General features: G+C 33.9%; 1 protein-coding gene across 1 annotated transcript; it reads left to right on the forward strand.

Annotated features, from left to right (window-relative positions):
• Nucleotides 1-227: 227 nt before the first annotated feature.
• LOC111376805 (MADS-box transcription factor 27-like) lies at nucleotides 228-23,108 on the forward strand. The gene is made up of 7 exons (XM_022999808.1): nucleotides 228-305; nucleotides 18,118-18,179; nucleotides 19,393-19,492; nucleotides 19,600-19,641; nucleotides 19,726-19,809; nucleotides 19,900-20,054; nucleotides 23,096-23,108. The coding sequence occupies exons 1-7, from the start codon at nucleotides 228-230 to the stop codon at nucleotides 23,106-23,108; spliced, it is 534 nt and encodes a 177-aa protein (XP_022855576.1).
• The last annotated feature ends 24 nt before the right edge of the window (nucleotides 23,109-23,132 follow it).

Raw genomic sequence — 23,132 nt, forward strand, 5'->3', positions numbered from 1 at the left:
GCCGTGGAGGTACAATAGTTTGAAATAGAAAAGAAAATAGAAAAAGGAAATATGTTTCTTCTTGCAGATTCTCACGAGGAGATTCAGTAGATGATATGCAATTTGATATTAATATGTCCCTTTTAATTCCTGTTGCACAAGTATTTGCATGAATATATTTATATACACACATGTTAAGTTGAGGGATAATCTTTAATTTTTATTTTTTATTTTTTGGTGTTATCAGCATGAAATCTGTAGTTGAAAGATACAACAAACAGAAAGAAGTGCAAAACCTTCTGCTAAATCCTAGTTCAGAGATCAAGGTATTTCTCATTAATAATTACAGCATTAAATAGGGTATAATATGTGGAGATTGTGGAGATTTTTGACTCAAATTAGGTTGATTTTTATTTTTTTTTGTGTGGGGTGGGGGTAGGGGGGGATATTGTTTTCTTTGTTACACGTGCTTTTTATTGGAAAATATTATTTTCTTTATTCCACGTGTTTTTTTTGGAAAAATATTGTTTCCATTATTTCACGTGATTTTTTTATCTTATTTCCATCTTTGTGATATTTCTAAGGTTTTGCATACAGTCCTATAAATGCTAGACTTTTTTCACAAGTTTTATATTACTGAATTATAGAATAATTGTGTAGGCACTTCTCCATATCCGTCAATTGAATAAAATACTCTATTCCTCTGCCAATTAGTTTTTTGCCCTTTGTCTTTTATTTTTTATTTTATTTTTGCAATCATATACTTCATATCATGTCATACATATTACCTTCATCCATTTTATTTACCAACAAATAGTCCATGCAATCCTTTTTGTGCTTACTTTCTAACAGTTGAGTCCAATTGAATCAAAAAGTATCGTGTATGCTAAAAGAAACGAAAGCTTAGGGCATGATTCCTTTTGCTTTGAACAAGAAATGACCTTTTAAAAGAGAGGAAATGAAATATGTCAACAATTCTTTTATGCTCCAGAATGGCCAAAAATTTTAGGTATTTATACACAACTGTGCTATTTTACTCTTCAATTCAATTATTTATAAAAATCTATTTTTCCTTTCCTCTTCCACAACCATTTTAACTTCTCTTTCCAGTTTCCTTTCCCCCTTTTTGGTGTTTTGTGCTATGCGAGTGAAATGTGTGGTGTCTAGGAGTGCTATGACAGCAGGCTACTAGATAAATGGGAGTTCACTTGAGGCTTTGGAAGTTTTGAGGGAGATGAATGCTTCACATAAAATCAATATATTGTGGTTTGTTATAGGGGTGATAATCAGTGTTCCGATAGGATCATCTTCTAAGAGGTCCCAAGATTAACCCAATAAGAAATATACATAATCACACTAGTATATTACAACTATAGCTGAAATATTCGAATCAATTTGACATGGAACAAAGATGTCAACCTCAACTCTTGCCTATCTTGGACCTCCTTGCATACTCCCTCAGCTGACGACCTCAAACTCGATTCCTTTAAATATTCATGAAGCTGCAGATGATCGTGTCCACTTCATTTACGAAATAGCTTGATTTTGGTAGGAATCCAACCAAAATACTTCAAGTGAAGGGCTAAAGTTTCCATTTAGGACACAGCTAGTTTTTAGAAATTAAACTAATTAACATCATGATGTATTGATGTTCACCGAAAGAGAAATGAACTGCTGTCCTCAATAGTCTCAACAACGGACATTGAAATAACTCCGACAAGAATAACCGTGGATTTATGAACAAGTACCAGTTATATAGGCTTTGTGACATTCGGAATTGGGATCAATTTTTTGATTCCTCCACAAGGTTCTCCATATAGAAAATTAATACAAACATTTACATGAAACTCCAAAATTGGATAAAATCCTCGAACTAGTCAAAGAAAAAACAATTTCGCTATATGAAAAATTGCAATTATATAAAATTACTTGCTCTCCCAAACTCTCAAGTATTGTAGAAAAAATAATCATATAAACTTTACCACACCAACTTATTCTACTCTTTGAACTCATTCTTTGTAAAAACTACAAAGAGATCAAGAAAAATTCTAGAATGCATGGCTTAAATCTTTCATTTGTGCCCCTCAAACTACATCAATATATGATGGACACTTGCGATATTACGCAACATTTTCTTTCGTTTCTAGTTGTTATACCTATCAACTTCTTTCCCTTCAAAGCAAAGATATATTTATTTATTTATTTTAATTTTTTTTTTTTTTTGGATTTTCTTTTCGCATTTTTTCCAATAATTGCCACCTTGACGAAAATTTTCCATATCTTTTGCGGCTCTTGATATGCATGAGAAAAATTAGTGAAGTTCAAAAATTATAACTGTACCATATAATGTATATGCACTTATAATCAACAAATTTCATGAATATCATCAGCCCATATTAAACAAACTTCCAGAAAATTATGGTGCACCCACTACGTTTGACTTTTCCAAGAGTTCTTAATTAAATTCACCCGCACTTCGGTTGGTCTAGTTTGCACCCACAAAGGAAACAAGAAAAGCCACATTTAGGTTAAGTAAATAAGTGGCCAAGACCTAGGCAACAAATGGACCAAACCTTTATGAGCTTCCAGAAAGTAAACGGAATAGGCTACAAGTAGCTCAAATTAAATTAGGTTGCTTCTAATGGCATCAAATGGTTTTCAGGTAGGATCGTTTCATTGAGATGTCAATATTTGATTCAGTCATCAATGTAGGCTGAAATTTTCAACAAGTAACATTTTCACTCGAGATTCAGTGGTATCAAAACCCAACAAATCTCTACCTTACTACCCAATCAACTTGCAAGCACTCAAAATACAAAGTTTATAATTGTATAATCAAGGTAACCAATAAAATTGGGATCACAGACCTTACCTTGTGTTTCAAACCTGAAACACATACTATACTTGCTCCAATATTTTCAAAGTTCTCTGGTAGTTTTAAGCTTACTCACTTTTCTCAAAACAACATCAAATAAGTGTAAAATGATTGAAACATAAGCAATCTCATCAGCATCTACCTTTTTATTATTATTATAAATTAACCAAAAAATTGCACAGAATCACAATTAACCTACACAAAATAATTCTAGGGTTACAAATAATATACATCGTTTTAAATTCTCAGGATTTCGTAAGATTTGCGATCCCAGTATCAAATGAATGTTCAAATGAGTAAGATTTAGATATTCTAATGGAATTAACGATACAACAAAATAGGTTGCCAACCAAATAGTTTCACACAATGCAAATATTACATCGTGGCATGAATGAAAATTATATTACAACGACTATTAGCTTATTATAGCAAATGAGTTAAATACTATAAACATGTAACTCTACTTGGTAACTCCAATTTTAATGTCATCCCCCACAATGACTCACTAGGGTTGAAATTTAATCGGGATAAGCTAATTTATCAAAGTGGACCAATCTGTAAATAATGAGAGATACGAATTTACTACTTTAAGATCAAAACTATGCATCCTATAGTTTCTGTAAATGCAGCAACACGATCAATTGATAATCACAAACCAAACATCCAGGGGCAAAATCATCCAGATTTATCATATAACCTAAAACATAAAACTAATTACACCAAATCGATAGAAATCACGTTAGAAATATTCTGTCTAAAAAAATCGTATCGAGAATCATGCCTACGAGTCCATTGTCAGAATCGCCATGAGTTGCTATTGACTTCAGATGCCACACACCTAGGAGCGCCTCCACCTATTCGTCTTGAATTCGGTCTCCATTTTACCAATAGACCTCTTGATTACTCGAAAATCAAGATTACAGGTCCAATTTTTGCAAACAAATCTGGGCAGTTTAGTTCAATCTGTATTATGTTGATTTTCTACTCAATTTCTAGCTTGTCTTTAGCCGAGAATCACACACAAATAAGCTATGATACTATTTTTTTTGGAAAATAGCTCCATCAAGGTGTTTTTGGGGCTTAGTTTACCAATCTCAACCTTATCAAACACCTCAAATTAACAACCAAAACCACCATTATTTGCCCACACTTCAGTTGCTCTAGTTTGTAGTCACAAATGACATAAGAAATGGGTGTTCTATTGTAACCACAAAAGCAAGAATGAGAGCTGGAGAAGGCGATGAAAGAGAGCACAAGGTAGCAGCCACAGTCAACAACTCAATGGCAATACAAACATACGGTTAAAGTGATTAAGGAGGGAGCCATATATACATATGGGTTAAGTAAATAAGCGCGCCAAGACCAAGACAGCAAATAGGCCAAGTAAAGATGGATAATAGGCTAAACCTATATGAGCCTCCAGGAAGTAAATGACGCGTACCACAGGCAGCTCTAATTAAATCAGATTGCTTCCAATAGTCCCAAATAGTTTTCAGGTTGAGTCATTTCATTGAGATGTTGATATTTAATTTAGTCATCAATGTAGATTGAAAATTCAAACGAATACCATCATCGTCGAGAATTAGTAGATATCAAAACCCAACAACTAGCAATAATGCATCCACTATCAAGATAATTAGCATGCCATAAGGATGAACATGTTCATACTAACCGACAAAGTAATATCATATGGAAAGAGGCAAATTGTAGGAATACTAATTGTATAACTCCAAGTAATTAGTGGAGCACTCCAAATGACATTATGCTCTTATACCACCATTGAAAATTGAGATTAATTTCTTGATTCATCAAAGTCGTTGTTTGGATAAATTTTTGTTATGTTTTAAAACTTAAAACATTGGGATCGATCTTTAGAAAAACATTAAAAGAACTGCAGAATCAAAGAAAATTAACACAAGATATGTTTTGCCCTTTTAAAAGGGCCCGGATGTTCGATTTTGCAACCTAATCACCCATTGAGCATCTCTCACGAGATTAAGCTCTAGATCCACTAATAACGAACAAGAACAGTGTACAAATGTACGAAGAAATTGGAAATTTCTTCGAGTTTATCTTGCCTCTTGACACAACAACACAACACTGCTATTACTCTTATAGATTGCACAAAAAAACCATTTCTCTACACAAAGAACAGAATATTATCAATCACAAAGATCAATTTCATCTAACATGGCCAAACCCTAATTTTCACTTAGAAAACGAAGGATAGAGAGAACAACAGAGAGTTAGACGAAGAGACTCTCCAAAAGAATTCTCTAGAATGGCAAATGAAAAGGCCAAGACCCAGTGTAAGTATTCGTATCCATCCAACAATTAGAAGGCATAGATTTAGCCACGTGTATGGCTAAAATTAATTCTTGAAGAGTCATTTTTATCAAAACACGATTTTATTAAACTTGAAATAACCACAGCAACTCGATGGAGCATTTGGCCCAATAACAGAGGCCCACGAAACCAAGAATCATGTGAGGCAGCCCACAAATAATTAACAATCTCCACCTTGCTGAACTCTTATTCTTTACTAATGGATCTAGATACTACATCAACTTAAGTTCATTTGCTCGAAGTACCTGAAAAAGAAAAAAATTAGTTGAACCTTATCAACAGAAACTTATTACAAGTTCTGAATTTATCATATCATGTGGCATTCAAGATTTTCAAACAATTCTTAAATTTGTTTAAAGGCAACATCTTAGTGCCCAAATCAGCAGGATTAAATTCTGTGGGAATTTTAACCAACTTTATCAAACATGTTTCTACCATATTTCGTACAAAATGAAATTTTATGTCTACATGTTTAGTTCGATCATGATATACAAGATTTTTACTAAGGTGTAGGGCACTTTGATTATCTGTATATATACTAACAGAATCGTTTGCAAAGCCAATTTCATTAATTAAGCCTCTCGGCCAAATGCTTTATTTAACAGCATCACATCTGCAATGTATTCAACTTCTGTAGAAGATAGGCAACTAATTTTTGCAACTGTGACTTCCAACTTATACAGCCATCACACAAAGTGAAAATGTAAGAAGAAGTAGATCTTCTTTTATCTAAGTCACCAGCAAAATCTGAGTCTGTATACCCTTTCAGTTTTATCTATTCATTGCTCTTTTTGTACATTAATCCTAAATCGGATGATCCTTTCAAGTACCTTAACATCCTTTCATGGCAAGCCAATGTGTTTCACCAGGATTAGCCATAAACCTACTTAATACACTAATTCCATATGCTAGGTCAGGCCTGGTGCAAACCATGAGATACATTATGGAATCTACTGTGTTGGCATAAGATATTTTCTCCATTCTCCTTAGTTCATCATCTGTTTTAGGTGATTGTTCATTTGACAACCTAAAATGATTAGCAATTGGAAGAGTGACATGTTTACATTCTAACATAGAAAATTTTTCAAGAATTTTCTCCACATAGGACCCTTGTTTTAGTGTTAGTATGTAGTTGTTCCTGTCTCTATTTATCTCCATTCTTAGGATTCTTTTAGTTTGTCCTAAACCTTTCATTTCGAATTCAGATTTTAACTTTAATTTAACAAATTCAATCTCAGTTTTATCGTGACAAGCAAGTAACATAGCATCAATATATAATAGGAGATATATATATTCAGCACCACGTGAACCTTTGTAGAACAAACATGAATCATAGTTGCTTTTCATAAAGCCTAAAGTTTGCACAAAAGAATTAAACTTCAAATACCATTGCCTAGGGGCTTGTTTAAGCCCATAAAGTGATTTCTTTAACAAGCAAACTTTATCTAATTTAGATTTTACTTCAAATCATTCAGGTTGATTCATGTATATAGTCTCATCAAGGTCACCATTCGGAAATGTTGTTTTAACATCAAGTTGTTTTAATTCCCAGTTAAAGTGAGTAGTTAGAGCCAATAGGATTCTGATTGTAGTATATTTGGCAACTGGGGAAAATATTTCATTGTAATTCACTCCTTCCCTTTGAGTGAAACCTTTAGCTACAAGCCCGGCCTTATATCTCTTATTTTCTGTATTTGAGTCTTCTTCTTTTATTTTAAAGATCCATTTACAGTCTACAACCTTTTGATTTTTAGGTCTATTAACTAAAATCCAAGTTTTATTTTTAACAAGTGAATCAATTTCCTCATTCATGGCTTCCTTCCAAAGTTTAGAATCAGGACATTTAATGGCTTCATCAAAGGATGTAGGTTCTGAATTTAAGGAATCAAGAGCAGAAAATAGAGTGACAAATTCTTCAGTAATGCTGGAGAGAATTATGGTTCTTCTTTCCCTATCTTTAGTTAACTGGTAATCAGTAAGAGTATTATCTGATATTTCAACTTCATTTTCAGATTCATCATGCTCATTACTTATTTCAGATTGAACAAGCTCCACCTCAAAATTATCATCTTGATTTACAGCATTCTGTGTTTGAGTTTCCATGATGGTTTGTTTAACAGGTGTATATTCAAGAGTTTTAGGGTCTCCAGATTTGATACAGGGCATGTCATTTTTATTAAAAATTACATCTCTGCTTATTATGACTTTAAAACCATTTTGTTCTTTAACCCACAGCCTATAACCTTTTGTTTCCTCCCCATATCCCAAGAAAACAATCCCAAGAAAACACATTTTTGGGATCTAGGCTCTAGTTTGCCTTCATTTTAATGAGAATAGGCAACACATCCAAACACTTTGAGTTTGTTATAGTCGAGTGTTTTTCCAAACCACAACTTTTTAGGGACTTGACAATCAATAGCACTGGATGGACTTCTATTTATTAGAAAAGTTGCAGTATTTAGGGCTTCACCCTAGAAAAACTTAGGAAGACCAGAACTGTATAACATACATCTAACTTTTTCCAAAAGAGTCTTATTCATTCTCTCAATAACTCCATTTTGTTGAGGTGTGTATGTTACAGATCTATGTCTAAGAATTCCAGATTCTTTACAAAATGAATTAAATTCAAAGTTACAAAATTCAAGTCCATTATTAGTCCTTAGTGCTTTGATTTTCTTGTTCGTTTGATTTTCAATCATAGACTTCCATTGTTTGAAAATCAGAAAAGTATTAGACTTTTGTTTTAAGAGAAAGGTCCATATTTTTTTTGAAAAGTCATATACTATCAGTAGATAGAACCTAAATCCACTAAGTGTATTTACTGATGCTGGACCCCACAGATCAGCATGTAAGTAATCCAAGATTGAAGTGGATTTATGGATTCCAGTTTTAAAATGCAGTCTTTTCTGTTTTCCAACAGTACAATTTTCACAAAAGTCTAATTTTTCAATATTATCACTTCCAAAACATCCAAATTTGTTTAAAATGATTAGACCTTTCTCTGAAATGTGCCCCAATCTTTTATGCCAAATTATTGACTTATCAGAAACATGATTTGAGATTGTGGTACAATGGCTTATTACTGGTTCAACAAAAATTGTATAGATGCCATTTATTTTTGAAGAGGAAATAACACATATGTTCCCTAAAGATAATCTCAGAAGACTCTTGTGTATAGTGATGTTGTATTTTTCATCCAATTCTCCCAGGGAGATTAGATTCTTTTTCAATTCAGGAACATATCTAGCATTTTCTAATTCAAGGGTATAATTGTCAGTTAACATCAATTTTATCTTCCCAATACCCTTGATTTGACAACTCATGTCATTGTCCATCTGAATTTATCCTCCATTGAGATTGACAAACTCAGAAAACCACTCTTTAGTGGGGGCACATATGGAAGGTACAACCAAAGTCTAGGACCCATTCTTTTGAATCCCTCCTTTGGGTGTTCACAAGGACAACCCCCTGAATATCAGGTTCATTATTGCAGGCTACTACTGCAGAACCATCAGTGTTGTTTTTATCTTTCATATCTGAGATTTTCTTAAAGCAATTCTTTATCAAGTATCCAGTTTTGCCACAGTAATAGCATTTTCTGATCTGGTTCTTTGGTTTTACTTGATTTTTGTTCTTATCTCTATTTCTACTATTCTGAAATTTTCCTTTCTTGGTTGAATTAAAGTTGTACTGGATCTGTTTCTTATTTTGATTCACTTTCTCTTTCATCTATATCCCTTCACCAAACTTAGAGTCTTTTGACTCAGTTTTCATTTCAAGTTTGTCTAAGGGCTGCAGTTATGATATCTACAGTAAGAGTCTGCCCCCCATATTCTAAAGCATTTCTAATGTCTTTATATTTCTCACTTAGAGAGTTTAATAAGGAAACTACTTGTTGGTCACTAGAGATCTCCTCAACACAGTTATCTAAGTCCTGAATCAATTTAGTGAATTTATCTAAATTTTCTTCTAGGCTAGAAGAGGGATCAAATCTGAAATTGTAAAATTGCCTTAGGAGGTAACATTTATTAGGCATGGACTTAGTTAAGTAAAGAGTTCCTAATTTTGTCCATAGAGTCTCAGCAGAATTGGCTTCTGTGGAAGTGGAAGCTTCTGCAGAGGCAGATTCTCCTACCTTTCTAATTATATTGTCTGATAGATGAAGAAAAATAGTACTTCATGCAATGTCATCTAACTCTTTCCTCCTATATGCACTAATTTCAACAGCCTGTGACCCATCTAGGGCTGCAGCACATCTTTGCTGCAGTAAGAGGGTTCTCATCTTCTGGCGCCAGAGACTGAAATCTCTAGTGTCATTCCATGTCTCTATGTCTAACTTATATGAAGTGGACACGATGACAAATATAATTGAATGGCATGCAATTATGCAATATACAGTATGAGTGATTCAGGAAAGTAAGATAAGCAACAAGGCAATTTATTTTCTGATTTTAACTACCTTATTTACAGGCTTCAAGATTAATTGGAACACTGTTTAAATGTAAAAAGGGGGTCCAGAATTATACCATGAAACTAAAATTTAAAATTTCAGTTTAGGAGTGATCATACTTAAGCCAGGGAAGGAAACAGGTTGCACTGCAGACTGCACAGATCAATGTATTTCCAGAACTCGGAGTCAACTCAGCAGGAACAGGAGCGAGTTAGCTTAACTCGCCAACTCAGTACGAGTCAGAATACCCAGTTGAAACTCAGTTGCGATTCAACTCAACTCGCCAAACTCAGTACGAGTTAGGGCAACCAGTTGAACTCAATTATGAGTCAACTCAGAAAAATTCAGAAAATAGAGGAATAGACCTTGAGGATCGAATTTTTCAATTTCCTCTAAAGAAAATCAACAGATTTCAACCCAGGAAGAGTTTCGAATCTTTAGTTACAAGTTTTGTATACGATATAGTTAACAAAAAAAATTTTAGAGTTTAAAAAAAAAAGACTTTTTAACAAAACTTGAACCTAGGGTTCCAAAAAGTGATAGATCTAAAAGTTTGAGAGAAGAAAAAGTTAAAGAAAAATCAAGAAATCGACTCTGATACCGCTGTTATGTTTTAAAACTTAAAACATTGGGATCAATCTTTAGAAAAACATTAAAAGAACTGCAGAAATCAAAGAAAATTAACACAAGCTATGTTTTGCCCTTTTAAAAGGGCTCGGATGTTCGATTTTGCAACCTAATCACCCGTTGAGCATCTCTCACGAGATTAAACTCTAGATCCACTAATAACGAACAAGAACAGTGTACAAATGTACGAAGAAATTGAAAATTTCTTCGAGTTTATCTTGCCTCTTGACACAACAACACAACAGTGCTATCACTCTCACAGATTGCACAAAACAACCATTTCTCTACACAAAGAACAGAATATTATCAATCACAAAGAACAATTTCATTTAACATGGCCAAACCCTAATTTTTACTCAAAAAACGAAGGACAGAGAGTTAGACGAAGAGACTCTCCAAAAGAATTCTCTAGAATGGCAAATGAAAAGGCCAAGACCCAATGTAAGTATCCGTATCCATCCAACAATTAGAGGGCAGAGATTTAGCCATGTGTACGGCTAAAATTAATTCTTGAAGAGGCATTTTTTTTTTTTTTATTAAACTTGAAATAACCACAGCAACCCGGTGAAGCATTTGGCCCAATAACAAAGGCCCACAAAGCCAAGAATCATGTGAGGCAGCTCACAAATAATTAACAATTTTACCTCATCCTTACCACACCAACATATTTATTTTTCCCAAACTATTAAAAGAACAAGGATATCAGTCTCTGTTGCTTATGAAATACAAGAGCAAACCACATCAAAATATAATGCACGATTGCAATATTTTGTCAAATTTTCTTTCCTTTTCAATTATTTAACCTTTTGGCATCTTTTCCTTCCAAGAAAAGACACAATTTTGTTTTGGCTCATTTTGTGGCAACATGTGATTTCTTGTCTGATTCAGTTCAAGCCGTAAAATAAAAACAACTGAAGAGACTAACTCAATACTATGGGATACATACCAGATAAATGATAAACATTAGGTTGGCCATGCCCATGAAGGTAGAATATTGTATTCCGACCCCAGTTCAATCTGAAACAGTACTGAGGACAAATCTCATTGATCGGAGAGGAATACAGCTTTATGTAGACATGCCATTATTTGTGGCATATCAAAGAGGGGGTTTAACTATATACTTTTTTGCTCAACGTCATCATCTCAGACAAGGTTTTATCAGCAGGGGGATGAGCAACAAAACTTTTCATTGTTAATATCTTTCAAGGAGGTTGAGATTCGACGAGGGGAAGGCATTTTATTGTAGTGCTACTGGAACATAAATTTTAAGATATAAATCATAGGTTTTGCCTTGGCAGAGCAATAGGAACTGATTGTTACTGGACTGTGGACACCCTGTTATCTCTTGGCAGGGCTGATAGAACAGATGACTGAATGAACTAAAGAAGAGTTGGATCGAAAAGGGAAAAAGGTAATAGTGTAGATGTGGCAGTGAAGCTTTGGTTTGGGCCCATAATACCATTCCGGAAAGAGAATAATGAAAACCCTAACACGTGCCAAATTTAGATACCAGGTTTGGTTAGCATTCGGGTTGTGTTGGCCTTCGCTTGGTGGAGCCCAGGTCATGATGCACTAGGCAGCAGCCGCCTGGCCAAATCTTGCGCCTGGTGCTTTGTTTAGCAGGCTGTGGCCATTGACACATTATTGGGGGCAGGCATCACGCCTAGCAGTATGTACATCTAGTCGACTTGCAACCACTGGGGTTCCAGCGTGAAGCCTTGAAATCCCAATTCAATTGCTGCAAGTGAAGGAAGATAGGATTTTTAGTTAAGTTCTTGAGGCAAAATTCTGGGCCGTGAATTGAAATGTTGTCAATTGTGAAGTCTAATGTAGTAAAAACTTGCTAGAAATATATGTGATGAGATCTTAGAACACGACAATAATAGATGACGTCGTTTATCAGATGGTCCTAAATTTGTTCACAAAATGGATAGGTAAACAGATGAAATGAAACCACAAAGCAATTGATCCAATATCAGCCAAGAACTATACTATTTTGAGTTGGGGATGAGGGAAGGACAATTTCGGAGGTGCTCCACCGCACCAGACAAGAAAATTTGAAAAGAAAGGATCATCACATAAGCTTGGTATTGTCATAAGCAGAAAAGACGCTCAAATATTATCCCCGACGTAGTTAGGCTTGTTCAATGGAATCAGCATGTTTAGTAGTTAATCTGAATTGACGTGAATCTCAATGACCAAGAATTGACGCAGTACGGACAACCGGCATGGCCCAATGATCTTTTATATATTTTTCTAGTAGTAATTATAGGTACTATTGCATATAATGTAGGCTTAGCGGTTCTTCCAAGTCAATACGATCTATTCATTCGTAGAACTATTTACTCCATCGCAGATATTTCTGGAACACCTCTAACAGAGGGACAAACAGTCAATAGAAACAAAGACAGGGAACAGGTTACCTACTCTTAACAGTCAAAGCGAGCCCCTTTATTCTTCCCTTCTGAATCAAATAGATTCATATCTGAAAGAGGTTGACAATAAGTTCCTCCGTTTTTTCCTCTTTTCGGATGGTAAATATTTCTCAGAACATGGAGTGTGAATCAAACCCATGTTTGAATTGAAATTGAACACCTGTGCCAGAATATTAGCTCATCAAATGACAGGGAAAGATGGAATTCTCCCTTAAACAGAAGAAAAAACCACCCACCCTGTGCGCATGTTGGTTCTGTGCAAGTCACCTATTTTCATTGCTAGCTAGATTCTCAGTCTAGATTTACTGGCTTCATCAATCTAAAATGATCTACAAAAAATCATAGAATTTAATTTGTGCCAAGTTTAATGTTCTGGCATGCATTAATGTTCAAGAAATATATATTCCTGAAACCAACATTAGATCATCAAGATTAATCAGTACATTCAAAGGCACTACAAAATTTCTGTTCCTTGACTAAAGAATGAAGCTCCTCTAACTGTGCCAGGAAACTGAAGCCATTTGTTATTTGAAAACAACCATGAATGCTGAGAACAGAGAAGGAACAATTCTTCTGCTTGTACAGAAACAGAAGTATCAGAATTCCACCGGATGCTGATCTTTTTTTTTTTTTCTTTTTTTGCCATTTTTTTACTAGATGCTGCCATGTGTATTCTGTGAAAATTCTAGCGGAGAATTTGGGTACACATAGCACTTCAAGAGAAGGAATATATATGTCTGCCTTTCGATAGTAACTGACCCATCAAAATGATTGTCCAGTTTATATCAGGTAAAGCCATGAGCTAATGTCATTCTATTGCATTTGCAGAAGAATGCACAGCTAGCCCGACAAGTGGACACTACTTTGAAGCATCTGCTGCAGCTGAATTTCACATAATTCCATTGAAAGATAGTTCGTTTCTCTGAACAGTGATTAGGAATTGAACATCACAAAGTGAATTCCGAACATATCTACAATGGGTAGAGGAATATGTAGAATCTCAGTCCACCACATACACAAATAGAGACTACAATGGAAGGTAAGAAGCATCAACCATTAAAATGTGTTTATATAATAACATTCAAGCATTAAAAAAATAAAACATAACTACATGGGATAGAAATTCATGCATGATCTTCCGAGCTTAGATTCAACGAGGTATATAATTAGAAGCCGCACAAGTATTTCAACATATGTGATCTATTTAATGGTTAAGGAACGAGACCAAATATTTTATAAAACGGACATCCCAAACTTTCTACTATCATTCAGAAATATAGAAGGTAAATAGTCAAGTCATGAAACAGACACAAAATTAAAGCTTGAGAGATGTTGCGTCAAAATATTGACTCCTAATGGATGTGAAGATGGATTTCCAGTTTTTCAAGATAATCTTTAAATGTCTGGAAACGAGTTGAACAATGTGTCATCCTCACACACCTGAAAATTTAGTCCCACAACATACTACCGTGAGACATGAGCCTCAATATACGGAAGTGGATATTCAATAAATTCCACAAAAGAAACTAAAGAGGTCTACCCTATAAGATGTACAAGATGTGAAGGATCGTCATGGAGTTCACCTTCTTAGGTGTCTAAGGTTAAGGTTTTAATATCAACCACACTAGGCACAAACTATGGAACTTTAACGAAGCAACTTAACTATGAACTTTACAATTATAACAAACTTTGTGTCGTTCGAAAGCCATGGATTTTAAGAAATTTATCATTGAAAGGGATGATATATTATATTCACACATAGTACTCTAGGGGTAACTTCTTACATTGTTCTCAACGAGAAGATGTCTAAAATAGTAATGAATTGGGTCAATAAATTGGGAATTCCGATTTGGGTAGTTGAATTCAAAGGAAGCATTTCATTTGGGTGCTCAAGTACTTTGTGCGGGCAAATATCTGAATTTAGTTCAAGAAAATATCGAAGAAACTAGCCATAGACCTAGAGGAGTCATACACATATTCGAATTATACCCGAAGTTGAACAATTTACCGACCTATGCATATGTTTAACTAGTCTGACCAACTCCATCTATGCGGTAAAGCTTTTAACCAAATAACCCAGAGGACCAAAATCATACAAATGCTCACAAGTTTGTCCAACACACGAGGAGAATTGAATATGCAAGAAATTTTACCTCTTAAATAAGCGGCTCTAATGATTCAAGAGAAGTAAGTTCACACTGATATCTGTGGAAAGAGTCAATTCACATCTTTATGTAAGTTACGAAGTTGATAGGAAGGAAAAGATGGAAATTCATTAAGGAGGGTCGACACACCATACTTCTACAAGAAATATCAAGAAACGCAAGTTCAATTGAAGTAATCTTGTTAATCACTCAGATTATGTAACAAAAATTGTAACGTGGAAAAATGAAAAATGAGAAAGAAACAAAGAAGAGTAGGTACATCCCACAAGGAACCCAGAACTCCCAAAAATTTGGTTTTCAAGGAACCAGTAACCTTTCAAGACAAGCAATATCTTCATCCACACTATATTCATTAGATGCGTAGGATTTAAGTACAAAACAAAATGCAATCTCTCCTAGGACTAGGAGTACTGCTTGGCTCCATATTGTTCACTACCTACTAAATAGCTGAAATTAAAAACCACTGATAACAACCTACAATACAAACTTCCACTAATTCAGAAATAAATATAACATAAAATGTACAATAAAATAAAAATGTAGCAATCCTTTCCCTTAAAGACACCATTATTCTCAAGAGTGAATATTGAGAACAATTTTATACCTTCCCATTTTTTGTCGCTTTGAACTTGTGGTCTAATACATGAGAACCTCGAACTCATTGATGTATGAGTTCCAAAGTGAGGTTTAATATTACATTTGGGACGGAACCCCCCAGCATGATCAGAGGCTGTGTGAGAAGGAGGGAAGCAAGAAGAGAAGAAAGGGAAGAGAAGGCAAGGCAAGCAGCGCCTAGGCGCTGCATGGACAGCAGGCTGGTTTTCCCTTCTCATCAAATCCATATTGGGGCTTGACTAAAAGATTTAAACTTTGTCACTTTCTTCATGGCTTTGGCCATAGTAGGAAAAAAGGACCTTCAGACGCCAACTCAATTCCACTGGATTTCACTACTACTTTCCATCTTCCAATAGTGCAACATTTTGAATACGAACTCCATCTAAGTCCTTAGGAAGAGCTCTGTCCTTGCCACAAGTGAGAATCTTTTTGGATATTCCACCATCTTTAATTGTGTCTTTTACGCCTTACAGCATCAATTTAACGTATAGCTGTAGAGTGGAATTTGGAGGAATAGTAGGAGAATCAGATTGACCATATGCCAACTCATGGAGTATGGTGAACATAGCATTTTCACACTTCTTTATAGTTTGAGGCAAGGGCGGACGCAGGCATTTTGGGTTAGGAGGGGTCATCAACGGAACCTGAAAGAGATATTCCAATCCAAGCTGTCGAAACAACTGCTGCTTATTGCCCTCCTTCCGGGCCCTCTTGCTTACTATGAGTTCGCTTCCTACGAGCTCATTAATAGTAATAGAACTCTGGACGAAGTTTCCTCCTGTGATATGAGCTCACAATCAAACTTTCAATGGTAATGGTACAGAACGGTGAAGTAGTGGACCGGTGGGTAAATGGTAATAGCAGTTGGTAGGGGCTTTATTGAAATGGTTGGAGTCTAGAGAGAGAGAAACAATGCTACCTGCTGTCGATTGCATTATGTATATTTTAAACTTTCACCTTCTTTTTCTTTTTTTTTTAAAAAAGAAAAAAAGGAAAACTAGGGGTCACGTGAACCCCTTGGCCACCCCCTAGGTCCACCCCTAGTTTGATGCTTTTGTCGCTCGATGAAAATTGTGAGTTTATATCTAAGGTTTTAAAGAATTCATTCATCTAACATCAAGTTTTTTTTTTTAATTTATTTATTTATTTTTTGACAATTAGAAATAACTTTGACCATCTTTTCCAAGCATTCCACACTTTCCTCAAGTGATTGATCTTTGTCCGACTCTAATTCCAAATGTTACTCATGAATTTTCTATAACGAAATGTGAAGCAACGATGATAAAAACTAGGAATCAATGAATATAAGTAGGTTAATTCGAGGAAAACCTTTGCAAAATATTATTTTTTTTTCGCAGAACTATAGCCTCCTGAGACAAACACTACAATTGCAAAATAATTCATTTTTACTTTAGTCATTAATCCATATGATTTAAATACAAAATAAAATATCTTTCTCCCCCCCTGAAACTAGGATTACTAAGCTTCCTATTTCTCACTACCTACTAAGTAGCTAAAATTAAACCACTAGTGACAACAACTCACGTAAATACGAACATAGAGTAATTCAAAAGTAAATAAAACATATAGTGTTCCATAAAATAAAATAGTAATATAATCAAGACACCTCAATTCCACATTGTTCATTCTCTTTGTACTCGTGTTAGAACATAAAGACTACCTTGCCTCTTTGTTTTGCCTGCTTTTCCTACTAAATGCCCTATTTGTTTTTCTCTTAGAAGCACAGGTATTCCTCCTATGGTGACATGCCAGAGACTAAAATGTATTTAACACCAACAAACAGTATAAACTCAGAGACTCGTATCATACACCTCATTATTCCGCCTTATTTTTATGTATTCTCTTGAATTTTCAACATAATAGATACTTTCCCAACACATCTTGCAAACGTGAGTGTAAAAGAATCTACATAATAGGAGAAAATGTAGGAACATTGTGTTAATTTAATATGTTCACGTGTTCTATGCATCTATATGAAACTTTTTATTCGTTTTACTCATACAAAAAATAGTCACTTTTCATTTTTCAAATCATTATTTCACCTTCAAAATTTAAAATCAAAGCCTAAAAGAGTATTAATATAATTTCAAAACAATGAAATATTAATATATAAATATAACCCACATCAATATATAATTTTACATTACGTGTTCCCACTTGTTTGTGACCTACTTTCTTAAAAAGTTATGTGTCAACATGTTTATGTCGTATTGTGTCATGTCCATTGGATGCATCTTGTGTCTAAATCAGTACTTCATAAATATTTCTATACATTTTCTATATATTGAGTTCGCGACATAATGTTATTTAATCTCTCTTCATGAATTTCTTTATACAAGACTTTGATCTAGATAGTTCGCAGCACAAATCTATAATTCACTAGGATTTCAAAGATGTTCACTGACATAATAAATTTGGTGCTATGATCAATTTTGAGAAGGTGTTTACATTTAATTATGATTGAGACTGCTACAAGCAGTATAATGTTCATGGTAATATGGTTGGAGTTTCTATTTAATTTATCTACTTGAATGCAGGCCTAAAATGTGTTGATATGTTCGTCCAATTTAGCCGGCTGTTCCTAATTTGCTTATTTCTTGCTAGTTTTGGCAGAGGGAAGTAGCAAGCTTGAGTAAACAACTACAGTACTTACAAGAAAGCCACAGGTTAGTTTATTATCCATTTAACATATAGTAAATCCAACTAACGCCGCATTGATCTTTCGTGTCCAAGCAATGAAAACATAAAAGATGGCACCAATTAGAAGGTTATGATCCCATTAAAACTTCGGTTAGAGGCATGTCACAGAACACAGACAAAATAAATATTGTACAATTGATATCCGAATAAATTGCAAATAGAGCACTAATTCTTTATCTCATTGATTTTTTACTAACCTAACCCCCTACATAGAAAATGGCGCCATGGATATCTAAGCAGAAAATGATCAGTTTTTGAAAGGAAATAAACACAATTAGGTCGAGTCAATTAAAGAGAGTACCTAGCAGGGTATTGAAAACTGTGCATGGGCTCGATCTCAAGTGTTGGATAGATCTACCAAGACATGAGTTCTTGAAAGTGTGCTCAACACAAGATATAATAATTTTTTCTCAAAAACAAAAATGAATAATGTCGCTTGCAACCTTGTTATGGATGAGCAATTACGTCATGTGTTAGTAGTTAGTACATTCCATTGAGAAAGTTAGAATAAAAAACATGATGCAAACGACTGCAATACATTCATTTCTTGGGGGAATAAAAAAATGAGCTTTTTTTTTTCTTTTTTTTTTTAATAATAGATTTGGTAAAAAATGTGATATTTTGGAGAATATATAATTAAAAAGTAGGAAACTTTTTAGAATTACGTGCATTTTTTTTTGGGAGAATATTTGGTTGAAAATCAATTTGTGAAAAATTTGTATAGTAAAAATGGGGCTCAAACAACTGCATACAATGAGCTTGTCCGCGTCTTTTTGAAATTAGAAAGTCGCATTCAGCTAAATTAGTCAGCCTGTACTAAAAAAGAATTTTTTTCAATAGTAGTAGAAAAAAATATTTCAGAATATGGGAAGTCCTTGCTTGAGTGAGAGCTTCTAGAATGTGTTTCTTCCTTAAGAATATGGAAAATGCAGTAAAAATGATGGGAGATACATACGCAGGTTTGCAGATGATGCTAAATCCAAGTAATCATGCTACTTATACAGGTTCAAAAATAGGTGGGACAAGTGTATACGCGTGATTAGATAGTTTGAGAAATTAATAAAAAACATCAATCATTTGCTGCCAAATCAGTCTCTTTTTTCTGTTTTTAAATCTAGCTAAGTGGCTTTATTGAAATCCAAGTAATATGCTATATGCCTCTTTTTATGATTAATGTAGGCAGCTTTTAGGAGAAGAACTTTCTGGATTGAGCATCATAGATCTACGTAACCTGGAAAATCAACTGGAAATGAGTTTGAAAGGCATCCGAATGAAAAAGGTTAGTATCCTCTAAGATTTTATGTCCAAGAGAGTAACTATTTACTTTTATCTACAGCTGCCATTATCAAGTAAATGAAAGTTCCGAAAATTTCTTGTTTCTCACAGGAACAAATCATGACTGATGAAATGAAAGAGTTAAACCAGAAGGTCCACTTCCGAAAACATTTAGATTTTCACCTTTTTATTAGATCTAATCATAAATTTAATGACTGTTTATTGATTTCTTTACAGGGGAGTCTCATTCATCAAGAGAACATAGAACTGCGTAAGAAGTTAGACCTTATTTGTCAAGAAAATACAGAATTGCGGAGAAAGGTACACCAAATATTACCATAAGAAGTACTATAGTTCAGGCCAGGTAGGCGAACATTTTCCCAGCTGAGCTTAACACAAGTTTTGATCCAGGTTTATAGCTCAGAGAATATTGATGAAGCAAACAGGGTTTCCCACATTAACAATGGAATCAACAATGAATATGATTTGCACGGCCCCCTCAACCTCCAGCTAAGCCAACCACAAACTCAGAAGGAGAAAACACCAACAATAATGATGAAGTTTGGGTAAATTTTCTCTCTGAAAGATCCTTGTTTTTTATTTATAATAATCATAAAATTGAGTATCGAACAGGCTTCAGCTGCTTTAGAAAGGAAGCAGTATATACCACTTCCATATCAACATGCCCCCAGAGTTCAATCAGGCTTCAACCAATATAAGGAACCTATTAAGGGTTGATGTAAATATTCCATGACAGTAAGTTGTAAACAAATGCTGAAGATTAAAAACATGGGATGTGTGAGGTTTGTTTAAGGTAAACTTTTTGTGACAATTAGTGCTTGTGATTCTGGTACTCTAACTAGTGTAGCTTGACTAATGAACAACCATCAGTTGTCCAGACACAGGCTGAAAATGACATTAGACTCAGTCGGCAAAGAAGTTCATTATTTTTTTCTCATGGGGATTATTTGATTATCCTAACTTAACAATTGGTTAGCCCTCGTTTGAGTCCCATTTCTTCAAAAACCTCATTTTTTTCAAAACTCATTTTCAACTACACGTTCTTCAATAAAATAATTTTACACGTAAATCAAACACTTTATCTTATTTTTTAACTACGCATTCTCCATAAATCATTGAGGAAACCCTTCGCCCAAAATGAGGCTCAAACTAATTCAATTTACAGCAGTCTATGAACTTAAAGAAACCACAGATACAGCACCTCAAGACAAGATTTTCATTGAGGAAACAACAAATAGCTTTGTGTAATAAGATAGCTCTTCAGCACGCCATCATGATGAAATATTCCGCGGAAATCATTTGAATTCCCCTAACTCAACAATTGGTTAATTATTTTACAGTGGTCTATGCGCTTTAAGAAAACACAGTTACAACAACAACACAACATTTTCATTGAGAAAAGTGTCATAAACAGTCTTGTGTAATCAATGGAAATTAGTATAAAGATTGTGATCAACAAAAGTTCTATATCGGATGAGTTTTCAGTTTGACAATAATTGCATCACCATTTAAAAATAAGCAAGCAATTCAGCACACGCTCAAAGATGAAATACTTGCCTCACGAAATGTAAACAGGCGAGAATAAATTTGGATTTATAACGGGGGAATAGTGTTTTTTAAAAAAAATGGATAGTTGTAAAATAATGAAAAGTTTTCGATTTGTTTGTAATATTATTTTATTAAAGATTGTGTGGTTGAAAATAGGAGAGAGAAAAATTTTAATTAAATTGATGAATTTTAATGGAGGCCAAACGGGAACCAATTATTTCAACTGTTGGGAATTTACTTAATCATAAATTTCAATTCTTACCAAGGATTTGCTTTGTATTTGATAAAAACTATAATAGAAATTATATATCTTATTGAATTCTGCATTCTTTCGCTTTTCTTGAACTCTAACAATCACAATCTGCAATTCACAACTGTTCAATTGTCCAACTTCCAATAAAAATCGACACAAGGAACAAAATTGATAGAACTATATTTTTTCTTTTCTTGTGTTAGCAAGAATAATTATTTTCTCTACAATTTTTTTAAACCCTAACAACCTATTTATATAAGTCTAAATGGACTTGGCCCATCTCTTTATTTAATTTGATCCGATATTTAATTAATCAAATTAATTAAATTTGGTCGATGAATTAATTAATCCAATTAGTTAACTCGGGCTTATTAACAAGCAACCCTTCTAGTTCTCCTTTTGTGTGTGATCAATCAGGTTTTCAATCACGATACATAACGACGTGAATTATTATTTTGATTTAATCAAAATCGATAAATTAAAATACTCATTCTTAATTTATCACTAATTCACATTCGTCGTCCCAGAATAATATCTAGTAATGGATTAGGGCAACATATGTGACCAAAAATATCATGTGATATGACAAAATCAAACTTGTTCGTTTATCATGAAACTATAATCCTTTTATCAATATAATCCGATCAATTACGAATATGTGAGTGTGTCAATTTCGATTATTGATCATATTTTTCATTTCATTATTAAGTTTATATAAATCAAAAACTCATTTTTGACTTATAAGTATACCTTGACAAAGGATTTCGTTATCAACTTAACTAAATGAAATGTAGATCATAATCTCTTACTATCGAAGAATAACGAATCATCTATTGATTATTCACAACTTGCATTTGATTTTTGACATACTCGAACGATGTCGTATTAACGACCATTGGCAGAACAACATCCAACATCACCAAAGTATGATGGTCCTCATATAAGACATTGTGATGACCTCAAGTTGAATGACATTCCACTACCGAACGTTGGAGATTAACCATTGACACTCAAATAGTGATCCATATGAAATTTTTCTGCAAACTCCAATATTTTGCTCTATAACAAAACATCCACGAGTTCATTTAAATGTTACCACAATTTAGCTTGTGAAATCAACTACTTACTTCACAAGTAAAAAATGTCATACATGATAGTCTATTCGTAATAATGATATCCGTACTTCGTTATTACTTATGACCACAGATGATTTAAGATTAAATCATATGTAATTTGTACCTCACAATCACAAACTCTTTGAAATTAACAGATTACTAAAATTTGAATCTATGAACTCTATTATTTAATTTAATTGAATATTAACTAAATAATAGATCTGTTAAAAAATTGCATCAATTATATATTAAAAGTACTTATGTCCAAAATTGATTGGACCTATAACATAATACTTACATCAACTGGTGTATTTGTGATCTATTACTATTTGTCTGTGTCTTGCAAATGGAAACTTATTATGGTATCTGATACCAACTTTTTAGAAAGGTCCAACTCTCCAAAACTACAGCTTTATCGGAAAAAGCTTAATGAAGTCATCAATATCCAAAATCTGAAAACATCAGTTTTAATAATATATTAGGCATATGCTACCAGTCCAACTCTCCTTACAAAGCTAAAACCGAGATGTGTCATTAGGATATCAAAAAAGAGTACATATTTGAGCTGCATTGGAAGAATTACTAGGCTACATAACATTGCTCTCTTCCATTAGTGAAATCTTAAAACTGAGAAATTGATCATGTTGAGTTACTGGTGTTCCTATTACAGGTTAAATGTATAATCATATAATACTAAGACCTGTAAT

This window comes from Olea europaea, unplaced genomic scaffold (genome assembly GCF_002742605.1).
Source record: "Olea europaea var. sylvestris unplaced genomic scaffold, O_europaea_v1 scaffold1561, whole genome shotgun sequence".
Taxonomy (NCBI): domain Eukaryota; kingdom Viridiplantae; phylum Streptophyta; class Magnoliopsida; order Lamiales; family Oleaceae; genus Olea; species Olea europaea.